The 18,039-nt window shown below is 34.1% G+C and overlaps 1 protein-coding gene across 28 annotated transcripts in view; it reads left to right on the forward strand.

Annotated features, from left to right (window-relative positions):
- Positions 1 to 5,387: 5,387 nt before the first annotated feature.
- Positions 5,388 to 18,039, forward strand: part of LOC124360280 (basement membrane-specific heparan sulfate proteoglycan core protein) — a 528,539-nt gene continuing 515,887 nt past the window's right edge. For 26 of the 28 annotated variants that reach the window (XM_046813745.1, XM_046813754.1, XM_046813763.1 and 23 more), the window contains exons 1-2: positions 5,388 to 5,576; positions 17,675 to 17,790. In XM_046813745.1, coding sequence (XP_046669701.1) covers positions 17,722 to 17,790 — 69 coding nt within the window. In that variant the 5' untranslated portion in view covers positions 5,388 to 5,576; positions 17,675 to 17,721. The remainder of the gene's footprint in view (positions 5,577 to 17,674; positions 17,791 to 18,039) is intronic. The other 2 variants (XM_046813746.1, XM_046813774.1) reach the window with 2 other exon arrangements.

The following is an 18,039-nucleotide window of genomic DNA, read 5'->3' on the forward strand; positions in this document are numbered from 1 at the left end:
GGTGAACCAGGATAAATAAAGGACATACAGAATTTGATTATTTTATTATTAGGCCATTATTAACTTTATGGGTAAGCCTATATCATATGAGTTTTCGATTTCAAACCGCGTCGTATTATTTACATCTGAAGGAAAGGTTATGTTCCAAGTAGTGTTCTATTCGTAACATTAAACGATTACAATATTATAATCTGGAGATATTCTGCTAAACTCAGTTTTGGTTTATCATCTGTTGTTGAAGGTGGATCTTCTTAGCGAGTATATTCATTGTTTAGCAATGTTTCGATGCTCTGTGGACACCTGTCATGTAAGCGGCGTAAGTCCTATGTCCATGTACAAGTACAAGTGATTTTGGGTGGCGCGCAAACGAGGGAGATGGCACGGAGCCACTTATGGTGCCATTTGGAACATATTGGTGAACAAAATGTCAGTGGTGCCAGATACGGTGTAGCATCATTTGAATTTTACATGTGTCACTTGAATGTAAATAAAAATTAGATTAAACTGACTAATTATACATGCCAATGCATACTAGACTCAAGGAATTAAATTTTAAAATATCCCCCTGGCGAAAACAGAAGAACTTTAGATGTCATTGGTACTTGTCATTTTGAATTGTCAGTCGGAAGTTACATTGATAATAATTATGAAGGTTAATTTGTACAACACTAACAGTATGGTGAGTGTTTGTTGCACCTTGTGCTTAAAATGACTATTTGTTTGACTTTGCAGCTTAAAGATAATTTTAGGATATTTTTGAAATAAGGATAAGAATTAATTAGTACAACATTAGCATTATTATTTTAACAAATCATTATTAAAATTAATAATTCAAACATGTAATTAAAATATTTGGTATGTTAATATTTGTAATGTGACTTTTCAGCAATAATGTTTAATCTACAGTTGTTACTTTTATGTATAGTATATCAATAATGGAAGAAAAATAACTCTTGTATTTTATCTTTCTTTTTGTGTAATTTGAAAAACTTAAATATAATACATAGTTAATTTGCTTATCTCCATTCTTAATTACTAGACTACACACCGTTGTTAAATTTGTAGTTAATTTAATTTATTGCTTAACGCTTTTTACATTAGATTGAATATAAGTGCTTGGCTTTACCTAGCTCTCACTGGATGTAGTGCTAACCAACAACCAGTGCTAGTACTACCATTTATGAACCTTGAACTTAAATAGCAGATTCTCTTGACTAGTCAGAGAAACTATTCTCAGTGATACGTCTGTATTTGGATTGTCTTTGTCGTACAAAAATTTAATTTACTTCACGTACAGTCCTAGTTATGTTAACTGTTGTAACGTATAAACCAACACTTTGGTCTCAGCTATTCTCTGACAGTAATTTACCCACTTGCAAATGTCGTAGAAACTTGAAATTTTGCAGGCATATTAGAAGTAAAAACAAAAACATTCAAGAAACAAGTATCAAACTGCCAAATGACGAAAAAAGATGTTTCAGGAAGCCCGAAAATAGCTCATCTTGTTATTAAAATAGGAATTGATTTGTTAAAAAAGTTTTACGGTTTTACAAGAGCGGTAAGAATCTATAACTTTGCATGAAATTAGGATTACGTAAGAGTAAAAAGGAGAATCGTCACATTTATCGAACCTAAACTAATTACGTCTTCTTATAACATTAAAAACTACCAACTTCTGAATGTGCCTAATCACTGTTCTGTGGTGCGATGGTCAGATTCGAGCTACTGTAGTCACATGACCTTTCTTTGGTTTTCAACTATAAGAACAATGTTAAACTTAACACTTTACGCTCTAGTTTTTCCGTATAAATGTCCTAAGTCAAATATACGATTAATATTCATCCAAAAGCTCATGGGTATTTTTGTATAGTACGTTTTTTTAATACAAAAACTATAAATTAATAAATGTGTGAGATTATCTTTCTTCGTGTATAATATTAATATTAGAAAAGCTACAGCCCAAATAATGAAACAAACAGTCTTAACAAATATAAAACCATAGTCTGTTATACAGCTGCAAGGTCTCGCTTCATTACCATCTTTCTAACTACTAGACAGTATGCAATTCATTAACCAACATTTGCATATGCTAAATAATTATTAGCATAATTTAGCGAACTTAGAGTAACTGAAGAGTCTTTAGTTATACAATTTGCAGGTTTATTTCCATAATAAAACATTTGTAAATTAAACTGAAAATATACAAATTTAGAAAGAAGGTATTTAAAAATACCAAATTTTAGAATCTATGGCATGCAAACTCTTGTAATGTGTTTTTATTTTATGGTACTCGTATGCCCCCCCCCCCGAATATTATAAAATGCATCATATAAACACATTACGTATCGCGTAATAATCTTCGCCGAGGTTGTTTTCAAAATGTCAAGTCTATGTATTACTATCATATATTAAACTGACACAAGTTTGTATCCAGTTTGTGTAGAAAATGTATTTATTGTAAGAGTTTCTCGTTGAATTATGGTTACCAAAGACGAATGCAAAAATGTTCGCTAACGCTCAGCCAAATTCTTTTAGGATTGGCCATCATCCAATTCTAAAAATCATAAGAATCTAGCTTCGTTCTCCAGATAATGTAGACAGGAAGACAGATATAAATACAAATTAAAAGCAACTCTAGTAGTAGTGAATTTTCACTAATATATGTTTGTAAATAGTAGCATGGAATCTCCTATCTTTGTGAAATGTAGATAAAGGTATACCAGCACTATGATAATGGGCAACAAGAGTTTTGATCTGGGCTGACCTAGTACAATAATTATGATGGGGATAGAGGTATTCGTAACTTTTAAAATACGAGAACACACATATAAAACAAAACTTTGTTGTACGACCAGCTACACACTTTAATTATAATGTTAAAGCCTATAAGACCTACTTACCTCAAGGTAAGCTGTTAATGAGATATAGTTATGTTATGTAGTCAACATGAATGTTCTGACCAAAACTTGTTATTTTTGTTCTAAAAATACCAATATCTCATAAATGGATAACATTATTTAAAAACGGATTTCGGTATCGTTTTCAGTGCAAAAAGGTAATTAAAGGCATATATCACAACAGGGTCTTCAAATTTAATTTATACCTAATTTCAATATGGTGGATTCAAGATTGTGACCGAAAATATGAACTTAATACTCGTATTAAATGAGCTACTTGCTACTCAACAATTATCAGTGTTGGCCCGAAGTCGATATCTGGAGAAAGGTGGGACATAGTAGTGGGGGGAGGCTTTTTAAACTTACCCTGTATGTAAAGGAGTAAGCCGAAATTGAGTACAATTCTGAAAATGGAACAGAATATGCTAATAGCTAAATAAATTAAATAAACCTCTCCAGTGAATATTGAACTAGGTAAACCTCGTTTACTTAACAGGATATATTTCACACTGTCATTTTGGTCTGCGTGTACTACTTACTGAGTATGATCAACTCTTTATTAATTGTCTACATCACTAAAGTATGAGATTGCCCAATAGACTCCATAGATGGTGCAATATGTTTTTTTTGAACGGCGAATACAACACTAATTTTAGAGTGTATGATTACCTAGAAACTATACATTCTGTATAATACACTTTTAAATTTAATGTTTCCAAGAAACAAATAATAACCCATTAGGTTTTGAAGGTTTAAAAACTACAACGGAAAGTTGTTGGTGTAAGATTTAGTGGTTTAAAGATTTAGACTTTCCTTAAAGTCACCCACTACACAAACATAAACTGGTTTTGGTCTTGTAGATGAGAGCCAATTTGCAATATACGAAACCACAATCTGGTTTTTCGTGAGAATTTCGCACTCGTAATAAAATAAAGTGAAACGGGAAAAAGTTATTATATGATATTTATAGTCCAATCGGTAACCTTCATTTCGATCTCACCCAAAACTAGCGTGCCTGGCATCGATATTTTTATTAGGAATCAATCCTCTGAAAATCTAGGTTGTTTCGTTATACAATGAAAATTAGCTTTCGGCTCTGGTGTAACTGCGAATACAGCACAGTTTTTTTTTTTAATTTTTTTTTAAAATTTTTTTTTACTTGTAATCGTACTTGAGCGTGAAAGATTTAAGAATGACTGTAGTGTACTATTATAACGTGATATATATTGGGGAAACATTTTTAATTCTCTTTCTGGTATTTTAATGAACAATTTTTTAATTTAATAAAAATTATTTCACTTGTTTAGGGAAAATAATGATACTGAGAAATGATATCAGTTCGATTCTATGACATTAAGTAAGATGTATCGATTTCCATTTGAAATGCTGCATCTGGAATTTAATATCACAATTAACTGATTGAAATTATATGATTCCGTTTTTAATTCTGCATACACTTGCAGTTTCTCGCTTACTCTCTTTATACTCGTGAGTGCGGATAAAAACTAATTTCAACGACAAAGATAAGTTAGTTGGACATAGCGCAGATTTTCTCAATTTGAAATTGGTAATTGTCAATTAATACACAAGCGCAACGAAAATAAAAATCTTTTATGAAATCATAAAAATGCCTTAGAAACCCATATATGCCCAGAATATAGATCAGATAAACTGTTACTCTAACATATGGTTGTACTAGTAGAGGGTCGATACTGTCCCCCCCCCCCATGGGCTTAACAGGTTGAAACAATGTTTCTAAGTTATACTTGGACATAATAAGAACCAATCACCACAGGTAATGTAAAATGTTGAATATTACCCGATTCAGCTTACATTGCGAGTACGGATGAATGTGGTTAGTGTCTCTGATGCGCTTAATATTTGTAATTGTGTCTCAATCGGCGATAGAGAGAGTCTACTATAATCTATGTTCCGGCGCATATGTGATTATATCTAGTGTTAACACTAGACTTCTATCATACAGAGGCATGAGTCAACTCAACTCTGAAAGTATCGCCAGAAATAGACTTCTCGTCAAGTGGAAGGAGTACTCCTTTTATGCTAATCGCCATTGTACTGATTTTTGTTTTGTCATTCTAGTTTCCTCTAGATATTCTACATATTGATCAGTTCTAACTTTGATTTCTGCGAGGATTTCCTTAAGGGACATCTATTTTGCAATATAATCTTCAAGGATTTCATTCGGGAAACGACGAGCTAAAATAGGTGATTTATTAGTTTTCGTAATAAATTAGTAGTTCGTAGACCTTTAGCGTTGGAATTCTAAAATAAAGTTTATAGCTCATAAAACTTTTTCCGAGAAAACAAAAGGAACGAGAACAAGAAGGCACTGTGGTCTGTACTCAGTAGCCAACAATGCCCAATTGTTGCGCGTAGTTCCAAGAGTTGCCGCGAAGCGCCAGCTGCAAGGGAAGAGTTTGCGCCGGTGGCCACCAGGTGGCAGTGGCCTCGCCGTTTAAAGAGCGCGCGACACGAACCGGGATTCCGCCTAGCCGTGCCTACGATCACATGTGCTCTTTGTTCGCCACTAAAAGAGGACCGTCAGTTCAGATAAAGTAGAACCTGTGGACCGGTGGTAGTCGGGAGTCGTGTGTGTAGTCCTACTGTAGTAGTTTGTGTTGTGGACTCTCATTGCTTAGGTTAGTTTTCCGATGTCAGGTAAGGTCCAAACTTTTATGCAGTTGATGAACTTTTTTAGTGTGCGGTAATTTATATGTGTATTTTATCAATTTATTAGTTATTGATTAGTCATTATTATTAACAATTAAAAAAAAAAAATATTTATTTGTTGTTTTTAAATTTTGTCAGTATGTTTTGATACTATGAAAACGGAGATGGAGATGATATGAGACGGAGATCGATCAGAAATTTCAAAAACTTAATTTCCATGAAAAACAATAAGTAATTTTAATTTATTTGTAGTTTTAAATTAATCAGTCTTGGAAAACTCGCACATTGAGTGTTTGTTGATTTTCAAAATACAATTAATTCAGCGCCTTTACAAATATGAATAACAAATGTACCATGCAAATGGAAAAATTGCAGTTGTGTCAAGCATTTGCGTGGAACTTTAATGGGGGTACAAGAAGTTGTCAATGCCGTGCGAGGTCTTAGCTTTACATAAATTCCTGCACGTGTCTATTTATAGAATGAAGTCAATACTGAATATTATCAACTTGAATGCATTTATTTAAGTAAAGTATCTACTTAGTGTAACGTACAAAAATAATATGCACATCATATTTTCGTTTTAATTCTAAATTTTTTGATATTTATTACATTTTATTGCTCAACAAAGATTTATATTACAATTTATATAACAATTTTACAATGCGCTAAAATAACAAAAAAATGAAATGATTGAATATGCATCCATCACTTTAATTCTTAGATTCTGTCAATTTAAAAAACTTATTTAAAAAATTTTAGGTAGTGACCAAAATATGACTCATTGAAGTGTACTAAATAAATTTTCATTCATTCCTAAAACTTTTAAGCTATTGAATCCTTATCGCTGTTCAAAGTGGGTATTAGTTATATCTTTGTAACTAATCCGTTAAAGTTCTTCGACGGCGATAATTGACTACGATATGTGTTCGTATCAAGATTTGAACCAAACTATTGGGCGTGGAAGAGGGGGGGACTCAGCTGACTGTACTGCACTGTCCACGGTCTCATTATAACGAGCCAGAGGCCAGAGCCAGCTGTAACTGTAGGTAGGTGTGGATGTGAGATGCCGCAGAGTGTGAGAGGCTGTCTGGGCGCTCTGGAGCAGGGCGTTCACCCGCCTAGTCACCACCGTCGCCGTGCCGACACCGATGAGCTTCTGCAGATGCAAACCGCAATAATACCACTTCCGGCACCAACATCGCCAGAAAATTATAGGCCAAGAGGAACTTGCTAAAACCTTCTACAATGTAGTCAATAAAGTCAATTACAGTTCTTAAGTATCAGCTTAACCTTTTCAGTACTAACGTCTGGTATTGGGAAAAAGTGTTCAAAATAGACCTTATTTTGTGTCAATTCATGACACAAAAGAATGAAGATTTTTAATGAAAAATAAACGTTATTTTATTAAAATTTTCATGTTAATGTATAAACACAGCTGATCAAGAAATGCTCTAATATTTTTATCTTTGCACACAATTAGATAAAAATGAGTAGATATTTTGAAAATAAAAGGTTCTTTTAGTGTGCATTGGTTTCATGGAATGTGGGATACTTTTGTACTTCTTTGGGCGTCGACCCTGAAAATGAGAAAAATCAAAGTCAGATTTCGGTTTTATTTTCTATATATTTTGTTATACTTAAGAAGCGTTTAAGTATACACAATGTTATTAGACATATGTTTGCGCAAAAACCGTAAAAATTGGCCAATAAATTACTGTATACAAATTACTAGATATGGATGATACTTTTGGAGAACACCTCTTAAACCTCTAGCCAGGTTTTTACTTGTATTCAAACATTTTGGTACTGTACGGGTTAAACAAATTTATTTAATACATTTTCACTGTTTTCCATTGCTAAACTAGTGAAGACGGCTGGTGGAATTAATCACTCCTGGGTTTTCTAACTTTCAATGTCCGAACCGCTTCAAGTGTCGTCATACATTATTTATTACTCTGTGCACTATTTAATCGCATATCCTCTGTGTGTTTAAAAGTTTAGTTTGTGTCCGTAGAATCCATAGTACAATTATGATGTATAATAAGCTGTTACTTGCACAATAAAGAATCGTGAGCAAGACGTGACGAATCAGTAAAAACCTATTTTTAATTTCCACGGCATCTGTCTCGCTACTGACGCATAAACACGAGCTTATTTGTGATATTCTTGTAATTGATCCATACACATTTGAGTTGTGATATTACTTTGTATAAAGAAGTTAATGAAACTGTTAAGAAAGGTATGTTATTACTTGAATATTTTTTAATAAGACTCCGTAGTTTGTTAATTGTTAAATATTTATATAAGATTTAAATTTATAATTGTTGACTGCTATTCAGTACCTATACTGTTCCTGTACATTTTAGAGGTTTTAAAATATTGAACGCCTGCCATAGTCTTTAAAAATTGCGTAATGTTACATCTTCTCTACATTGCTTTACAGAAGCAACATAAACTACGGTGAAAATTGTACAAATTTACGTCAATTTTAATTACTGTCTTGGATTTGTGCGAAAGATTAATTGGTTCATCATGAATAAAGAAACTCATTCAATAATAATGTTTACTTCAATGAACCCTAGTATTTTATTCAGAAATTATATTTTTAGAACGTTTTATTTCGTCCAAACATTGATTGAAAAATGGAAGAAGAATAATAAATACTTTTTTAGTTTTCAGCCTGCACTTAACTAAATAGAAACCTATAAGTAACAAAATACTAAAATATCTTATTATAATAATGTTAAGATAATTGATGTCTTATGTACGCAATAAGTAAAATTCATTCCTCTTCACGAATATGCGTACATTTAGACTGAAATTCCGACATTAATGACGCTTTTTGCTAAAAATAATTTGGACAACATCCGCTCACAAAATAATACGAGTTTATTCCTCGAAAACGTTATGTTGGTTATAAAAATCACTGTTAGTCCTGTATTTATTCTTTTTTGAAACATTTCCCTAGATTCGTTTGTCAAATACACTCCAGTAAAATTTGAGGTAGTAAACTTTTACGATATATTCACATGTTCTAGCTGCATATTGCTTTTTTTATTTCACTATTTTCTAGGTGAAAATGTTATGGCTCATCTGGCATAAGTTGTAAACAGAGTTAATTGTAAAAATCAGTAATAATCTTGTAGTTACTGTTATTTTCATTATTGCCATATAAATTGTAAAATACACTTCGGTAAAATTCGAAGTAGCAGAAATTCACAGTTTCTATGTAGCAACACATTCTTGTTACAGTTTTATTTGAATATTTAGCGGTGAAAATAGCATCTGCCTGTCGTAAACTTGTGAACGTAGTTGATTTTAAAAATCAGTCACATATAGGCTACTTCGCTACATTTCTAGGAGTCAGACGTAGCTTATATACACAGGTTTTTGCACATCTCGAATCTAAACATAATTTCGCAAAATTTGTAGAAAATATCAGAGACTTTAGATTTGTCGTAATAATGGACGATACGGGTTCAAGACTAGACGCAATATGTAACAACAGTAGGCCTACGGTAAAAGTTTAATCAAATGTATTTAAAACATAACCTTTGTTATATTTAATTGTAGCAGATTTTGTTTAAGTATATCGGGGTCATACATGAAAAGTATGTCCTCTATAAAGAAAGTGAACTAATTTAGACTGATTTTATATATCTTATCTCATTGTATTTTTACTTATATAAATTTTTAGTGACCGACTTAGACAATTGAATGTAGGTTAATACTCGTATTTGATATAAAAAGTCTTGAACGTTTCTTGATTTTAGGGAAATGAACAAAAACAAATATTTCGTCTGTACAAATCTGAGTGAATAATTAGTTTTTTTATGATTGGTACATTCAGAACTACCCTAATTACAAGCTTTTCTTAAATATGCGAGAATTGTTGTTTTTTATTCACTATCTAAATAAACTTAGTTATAATTGTCAGTACAAATACTGATAATTATTCCGTTATCATTAACCGTTGAGCGTTTATGTTAGATTACACAAATACACGTCCTCTGCCATGAGGAGTGTGGGAGCAACACGACGTGGTGTACTTGGAGTGCAGGAAGGTATGTAGTCTACGCGGTCGTGTGTATTGTCCATTGACGCTGTCGTGAGGACCAATACAAGAATATATTTCTGTTAGATTACACATATGCACGTCCTCTGCCATGAGGAGTGTGGGAGCAACACGACGTGGTGTACTTGGAGTGCAGGAAGGTATGTAGTCTACGCGGTCGTGTGTATTGTCCATTGACGCTGTCGTGAGGACCAATACAAGAATATATTTCTGTTAGATTACACATATGCACGTCCTCTGCCATGAGGAGTGTGGGAGCAACACGACGTGGTGTACTTGGAGTGCAGGAAGGTATGTAGTCTACGCGGTCGTGTGTATTGTCCATTGACGCTGTCGTGAGGACCAATACAAGAATATATTTCTGTTAGATTACACATATGCACGTCCTCTGCCATGATGAGTGTGGGAGCAACACGACGTGGTGTACTTGGAGTGCAGGAAGGTATGTAGTCTACGCGGTCGTGTGTATTGTCCATTGACGCTGTCGTGAGGACCAATACAAGAATATATTTCTGTTAGATTACACAAATACACGTCCTCTGCCATGAGGAAGTGTGGGAGCAACACGACGTGGTGTACTTGGAGTGCAGGAAGGTATGTAGTCTACTCGGTCGCGTGTAATTGACGCTGTTGTGAGGACCAATACAAGAATACATTTCTGTTAGATTACACAAGTGCACGTCCTCTGCCATGAGGGTGTGGGAGCAACACGACGTGGTGTACTTGGAGTGCAGGAAGGTATGTAGTCTACGCGGTCGCGTGTATTGTCCATTGACACTGTCGTGAGGACAAATACAAGAAATGTAGAGCGCTATTATCAGATCGCTACATACCTCTCTTCACTCCTAGCACAACACTGCACCGCTCGTATCGTGTCGAATTTAACTTTACAGCGTTTGTATTATATTTTTCGTTTGTAGTACTGAACATTAAATGCTAATTTAAAACCACGTAACTACCAATACCCGCGTACACCATGGTGGCCTTCACTGCTTTGATGCACTGCCTTTGGAAACCTTTGAGAAAGTCGCTTTTAATCTTGTTGTATAAAGAGTTCATATATTATTCCCCCGGCTCTTCAAAACTAATTGTAATTATTTTACCCCTAACCGTAGCAAAGGTGTCTTAAGAGATGCATATTTTGTATAATTACTTTGCATTTTGCCTCAAACAACAAAGTTAAACCTCAAAACATTTTTTCCCTAATTCCTAGATTTTTAGTGTAATAAACACTGCGTATACATATCCAATTCTTTAGGGAGTTTTGTAAAATGTGCACAGTTTTGCATGATTAAGGTTAACTGCAACCTTTGAGATTGGCAATAAAATCGAAAAGATTGGAAGACAATTCAATGTGTATTAAACCTTTAACGTGAAACACCCAGCGAAAATCCAGGACCCAAAGCGAGAGTTTTAAATGGTTTACTGTCAAAAAATATTCGTGTTGAGCGATAATCAAAATAGTGGCCAGTCCATTTGGCTCTTGAGGAGGGAAGAATTTAATTCTACATCGTGGATTATTTTCCATCTCTTCGTGCCTTTCCCTGCAATAATCCAGAACGGTTGCAGCGTTAGACAACATGTTCAGCGATTCCAGCCCCCATACTGGTTATCTTGCTTGTCTAAGATAGTCAAGTATTGTCATTCCATTTATAAACAACGGATTATTTAGCAAGAGTAAAGTGTCTAGCCGTTTGCAACATATATTCGTATTTAAACTTTTACTATTTAAACACACGAAATGTTTAAAAAAATTAATATTCCAGGACACTGATTTACGTGGTTACATCATTACAGATTTATTCAAATTTTAAGGTACGAGGTACAGACCAATATGTTCAAGACAACAGATTTAAAATCGCTGTATCCGATATAGATGTTTCAAAAAGTAATTAACATCTGTGCAGTTGGTCCAGTGAATTTTAAACCAAATAATTTGCTTTTGAATGAGATTTCATAATAATCGGACAAATAGCAAATATACTCCCTGAATTGGGCAGTGTCACGAAAAATGTATGTGTGAAAATATATATTGCACAAAGTTAAGTATATAATCGAATTATATTCAATTGTGCAATAACTTTTACTTATCGTCGTCTTAGACACCTACATTTTTATGTAGAGGTAAAAATTATATTCCATCATGTATTCGAAAAATGTTGATTATTCGCCAAAATCTTTCGAAAAGTTGATACAAAATGTGACCGATCAAACTAGACTATACTACTCCTATCTATGCGAGACTATTACAGATACTTTCATATCCCTCGTAGTACACAAAGAAATAGGTAATGTAATCGCATATGGAACATATCGCTAGTCACGAGTAAATTGCTACAATATCAATATATCAAATTTTAATATTGGAGGATACAGAACCTACTGACACAACCAGTAGTATATTCATATAAATCTAACATTTTATAGTCTACTAGCTGTTACCCGCACTTCGCACACAATCTTTAGAAAAGTCCTTATATTACTTATTAAAAGCAATTATGCGCGATTAGCCGCGGGTAACAGCTAGTTCGTCAATACATTCGTAGTATTTTATAACGAAAACTCTTGATTTTCAATAAAATACCAATTACAACCAGATATCCAGTTACCCACGGCTTCGCACACAATCTTTAGAAAAGTCCTTATATTACTTATTAAAAGCAATTATGCGCGATTAGCCGCGGGTAACAGCTAGTTCGTCAATACATTCGTAGTATTTTATAACGAAAACTCTTGATTTTCAATAAAATACCAATTACAACCAGATATCCAGTTACCCACGGCTTCGCACACAATCTTTAGAAAAGTCCTTATATTACTTATTAAAAGCAATTATGCGCGATTAGCCGCGGGTAACAGCTAGTTCGTCAATACATTCGTAGTATTTTATAACGAAAACTCTTGATTTTCAATAAAATACCAATTACAACCAGATATCCAGTTACCCGCGGCTTCGCACACAATCTTTAGAAAAGTCCTTATATTACTTATTAAAAGCAATTATGCGCGATTAGCCGCGGGTAACAGCTAGTTCGTCAATACATTCGTAGTATTTTATAACGAAAACTCTTGATTTTCAATAAAATACCAATTACAACCAGATATCCAGTTACCCACGGCTTCGCACACAATCTTTAGAAAAGTCCTTATATTACTTATTAAAAGCAATTATGCGCGATTAGCCGCGGGTAACAGCTAGTTCGTCAATACATTCGTAGTATTTTATAACGAAAACTCTTGATTTTCAATAAAATACCAATTACAACCAGATATCCAGTTACCCGCGGCTTCGCACACAATCTTTAGAAAAGTCCTTATATTACTTATTAAAAGCAATTATGCGCGATTAGCCGCGGGTAACAGCTAGTTCGTCAATACATTCGTAGTATTTTATAACGAAAACTCTTGATTTTCAATAAAATACCAATTACAACCAGATACCCAGTTACCCACGGCTTCGCACGCGATTTCCTGCAGAAAAATTGGAACATAGGAGGCATATTTATTTTGAACGTCACTTTTGACTTTTGACTCAACTTTTGAGATAAATAGTCACTGAAAGATACTCCAAGCTCATGAACTATTTAAGATTTAAATTTTAATACAGTCTCAATATGCACTTGTGAAATAACTGGAATTTTTCTCTAATATTCTATGATTTTTGTATACAATTGAACTATATTAGCCCAGCGTGGACAGGAGTCAAAAGTCGAATTCATTTGCACAAATACGATGTAATAAATGATGGCGCTCAATGTAATTTTGAAACGAAAATAGGCATATATTAGGTACATATTATTACAGTCTAATGATTATGAGCTCCAGATGTTAAACGAAATTGCGTATGGTTTTTATTTTATTGAAACAAAATTTGCTGATTCTCTAAGTTTAAGCTTACTTTATGCTTTCAAACTATAAATATGTAAATAAATTTAAAATCGTAATTAAATTATATAAACATATTTGTTTGTCGCATTATATATGTTTACAAAGAACAGCTGATTAAATTTGAACAGGCTCTTTCACTTAATAACATATGTTTGCTGCAATGCATTTCTTACGGGTATTTCCGTAACTTTTAGAGACCAGTGGGGCGGAATCCTGAATCGGGAACGGGATAAAAAGTATCCTATGTCCTTCTCCCATTCCTTAGCTACCTCCCTACCAATGTTCAGCCAAATCGGTTCAGCCGTTCTTGAGTTATAAATAGTGTAACTAACACGACTTTCTTTTATATATATATATATATATATACATAGAATTGTTCGGAATAATCTATTTTATTTCAATTACAAACAGGTTTGTGTTGTATATTATGGCTGAAGTTAAATTATACTTAGGCGCCTTTTTAGATTTTGCGACGGGAGGAAGTAACACGTTTAATATATAGTACGATTATAATAGTTAAGCTATTAATCTGTAGCAATTCACAGTTATGTATATCAGGAACGAGTATACCCGTATACGGTCCGTAGGCTTCTAGGAATGTGTACAGTTTCTGTAATTCCCATTGGAAGACAATTTGACAATGTGAGGTATAAATGAATTGATGGTTCATGAAGTGGTTAGCAAGAAATACATGCCCATTCTTGTCCAGAAAACCGTCTTACTTAAATATCAAACGCATCATCGAGATAGGTCTAAATTACGTAGTACCTATAGAATAATTAAGATATTTTATTGCATTGAAAGATGAATAAATATTTCTGAATCAAAGACCCTTCACGTTTTGATCACATCCACGCTGTGATTGAATCAGTTCTCGATAACACGAGAGACAATTCCTCCCATTTTTAATCTGCTTATTTTTAGTATTATTGTTTTCGAGATAACGTATTCGAAGTAATTTTGTCATTGCAGTAACAGTATAAAAAACTTGACAATACTGTCAGTGGTAAAACTAAAAGCGGTGTAAACTAACATCTACAATTCTCGCTGCAGCTTGTCATTGAAATGTGTATTTTTGAGGAGAATGCAGGAACTAACCCAAGAGACACGAGAGCAGATAGTTGGAATGTCCGGAGCAATATGACGAGGAATGGCAGCAACATTCAATATTGAAGAGATAATAGTTGGGTCTCCAGGGAACAAATATCACACACACATCGCGCTCCTCACTGACCTACCCCTCTCTTACTGTCAGTGGGCGGCTATTATATGTTAGGGAAGATTACAGGAGTAATATATACTTTACTGTAACGATTTTGTTTTACTCAATTATTGTGTATCAGAGTAAAACAATTTTTTCTTACTTGCTGGTGTTCTTATGATTGGTAATATTTCAGGAAGATTCATGAAATTTATAATTAATAGTATGTTTTGGATTTCATTGGTATTTTTCCATATAATTTCAACATTTACAGGGATTATCCACATTCTTTGTCTAAAAAATTTGAACTCGCAGAGTACCATATTACTAAAACACGTGACTTTTAGAACGAAAGGATTCATTAAATTGTTAAAACACGATGAAACTTACCAAATTATATTTTAAGCTAGTTTATAAACCTTTTATTCGTTTCATTTGTTTTTTTAAATGTATGGCTATTTAAAACTATAAATAATCACTAATTCTAAGACAAGGATGTGACATATTATTATCCAAAGGTAAGCACTTCTGTAAATCTTTGCTACGAACTCATCATAGATCCAGGGGCGGCTCTGCCTCTAGGTCTATGGAACGTGTGCCTCCCGCGTGGGACGCCATTTAGGGAGGGTTACCAAATTGAAATATATATCAAAATATACACTTTACAATTATATCTATAACGAAATATGCCATTTAGAGAGAAGCGCTAAATCGAAATGAAAATTAAAATATACAAAATAGAAAAGAATTCCACTTTACAATTACATCTATAAAAAAAGATTACATCGTTCCATAGTATCACTAGTCTAATGGATCCCGATGAGATCCTACGATATAAACAATTATTTCCTCGCACTTTCCCCTTGATATTTGGAAAGAAATACCTTTTGAAGCTGACTACATTGAAAATCTGACGAATTATTAATATTAAAACTAATTCGAGAGCTACAGAATGCCTCTGTAACAAATAAACCCCTATGAAAAAGATATAATTCAACATATTACTTGAAAATGAAATGAAATGGAAAGTTTATATGAGTTTTAGTTCAATTCTTAATGGAAGTCTCCTATAATATATTTGTTTATTAATTTAGGAATGATACAGATGAATTAGTTACATCCAATCAAAGAGCAAACGAGACTGATCGTTTCAGCAGTGCAGCACTGCGAGCGAGGTTCCGCATTTTATCGTGATACTTGGAAAGCTCTACTTGGGCAGTAGTGGTTTATACTTATTTTGATTATTCTCTTAAAACTCAAATTGTTCTATATAAACATTTTGCAAATATCTGTAGAAATAAAATTCACTTTAAACCTGTCATACTGTATAATTCATGAGTAGATTACCAGCAGTATATTGTGTTTAGTAGAGTTTTCCGCAGAAAGACTATCCGCGTTATTTGACTTTGTGTTTACAATCGCTGGCTGGAAATGTCACAACGTCTGGAGGTCACACTTCGGACGTGGAGTGATGTCGGGCGCCCGCGCCTCGCATTGTGCTGGTGATATACTGCTCCAGTAGGCCCAGGCTAGGCCCACCATGCTGTCGCCCCGCACCGCGTGCACCATGATGTCATCGTGCCCCAGATTAGCAATGATGTCCTCTCTTTTATATTCATGTCCTATTTAGTTTTATCACTCTTTTCTGTGTTCCCACGTATTTTATGAATTCACTAATTACTTTTGTTACTCTGACGTCACATGTCTGGCTGTCGCGAACTTTATTACGGATCTCTGACATGTCCATTATAATAAACCGAGTCAGTGATTACCTCACCACATGCTCCATGAATATAAATGTATATTGCTGATGTCTTTCTGATCTATGAGTACTGTATTAGCTTGCTTTTCTTTTGAAAATAGCGTACAAGGACAGTTTTATTCCATGTTATTAAAATTTGGGTGAATCATTTTCGTCTTTAAAATTTTCGTCTCTTACAAATGGATTGATAAATTGCATACTTTCTAATTTTTTCGTAAATTTCAGATTTCTCAATGTTACCAAGTTTGAAACATCCAAAGAATACTAATTATAAGATATCAGAACAAAATACTTCGAAATTTTCTATAATTAAAAATACATGTTTTATACTGTACAGCCAAATTCTTTACAATAAATGCAATTAAAACTTCCAGACGTCCAAATAACAAAACAATTAGAACTTAGGAATTTATTGTATTTTAGATTCACCCATGTACACGTGTGGAATAGGACGATAACTGATAACATAAAACTTAGGGTAGGTTAAAATTCAATTAAGTATTCGACCAACTTATAGGTGAAGATAACCAAGTAAGAAACCGAGTGACATAGACAATACATTTCATGAGGACAACACATTGGACATTGAACCAGTTTTCTAGCATCAATTAGTTCCAGCCTAGTTTCGCCAATTTTGCCTGTTAAACATAATCTGTAAGATGTGCAGTAAAAATGTTCATTTTCGGACACAAATATTTAAGTCCAAACTGTGAGTACCCTGAGACAGAGTCCTGTCTATACACCTGCTGTGATAAGAAACAGCTCAGCACTCAAACAATCTTGTTCGAATTTAATTGATTAGTTTGAAGGAATATACTGTGTATGTTCGTCCGTCCACATATTGCGACAATTAGACAAATTCTAATATTTTAATTAAATTGTTTGCAATTGAAAATGTATATATTGGTATTAAAAAAAAATATTTCGCCAATAAATGGTAAGATATGAATAATGGAATAAAACTGTGCTGTTTGCACAGCCAAATAAAGTTGATTTACTCCCTACAAATGCCGTTTGGGCAGTTGGGACACATACGGCGCAGTTGGCCTGCCCGGACTTTACTACTGTACCACCACCACCACCACCACCTCCACCTCCACCTCCACCACAGACGGCAGTAAGTGGCTACTTCTCACGCTGACGAGACGTTTATGTTTCAGCATGAGTGTGCCGAAGCAGTAACCGAACCGCTCAGCTGACAGACAACATGGCTGCCAGAGGTCTGGTGGTGCTAGGCTGCCTAGCCTTTATCCTTCTCTTCCCAACGAACGCTGAGGTAAGTACTTCTGCTTATCGCGTTAGTTAACATTCATCCGAGGTAGTGAGGCCTGCGAACATCCGTCGAACGGACTAGATCAGCAGACGTGTGCTGACGCCTTCTTGGCGAGCAGCAGTTGCTGAGGCGACAGTCTTCTTCTCTTCGCGTGGTTTCACCTCGCCCTTAATGTATTATACTAAATATCTAACACTTGAAGCCGTCTATTTTGGTTTAATATACAGTGTCACTTATACTTGATGTACCTAT

The sequence above is a fragment of the Homalodisca vitripennis genome, chromosome 4 (assembly GCF_021130785.1).
Source record: "Homalodisca vitripennis isolate AUS2020 chromosome 4, UT_GWSS_2.1, whole genome shotgun sequence".
Classification (NCBI taxonomy): domain Eukaryota; kingdom Metazoa; phylum Arthropoda; class Insecta; order Hemiptera; family Cicadellidae; genus Homalodisca; species Homalodisca vitripennis.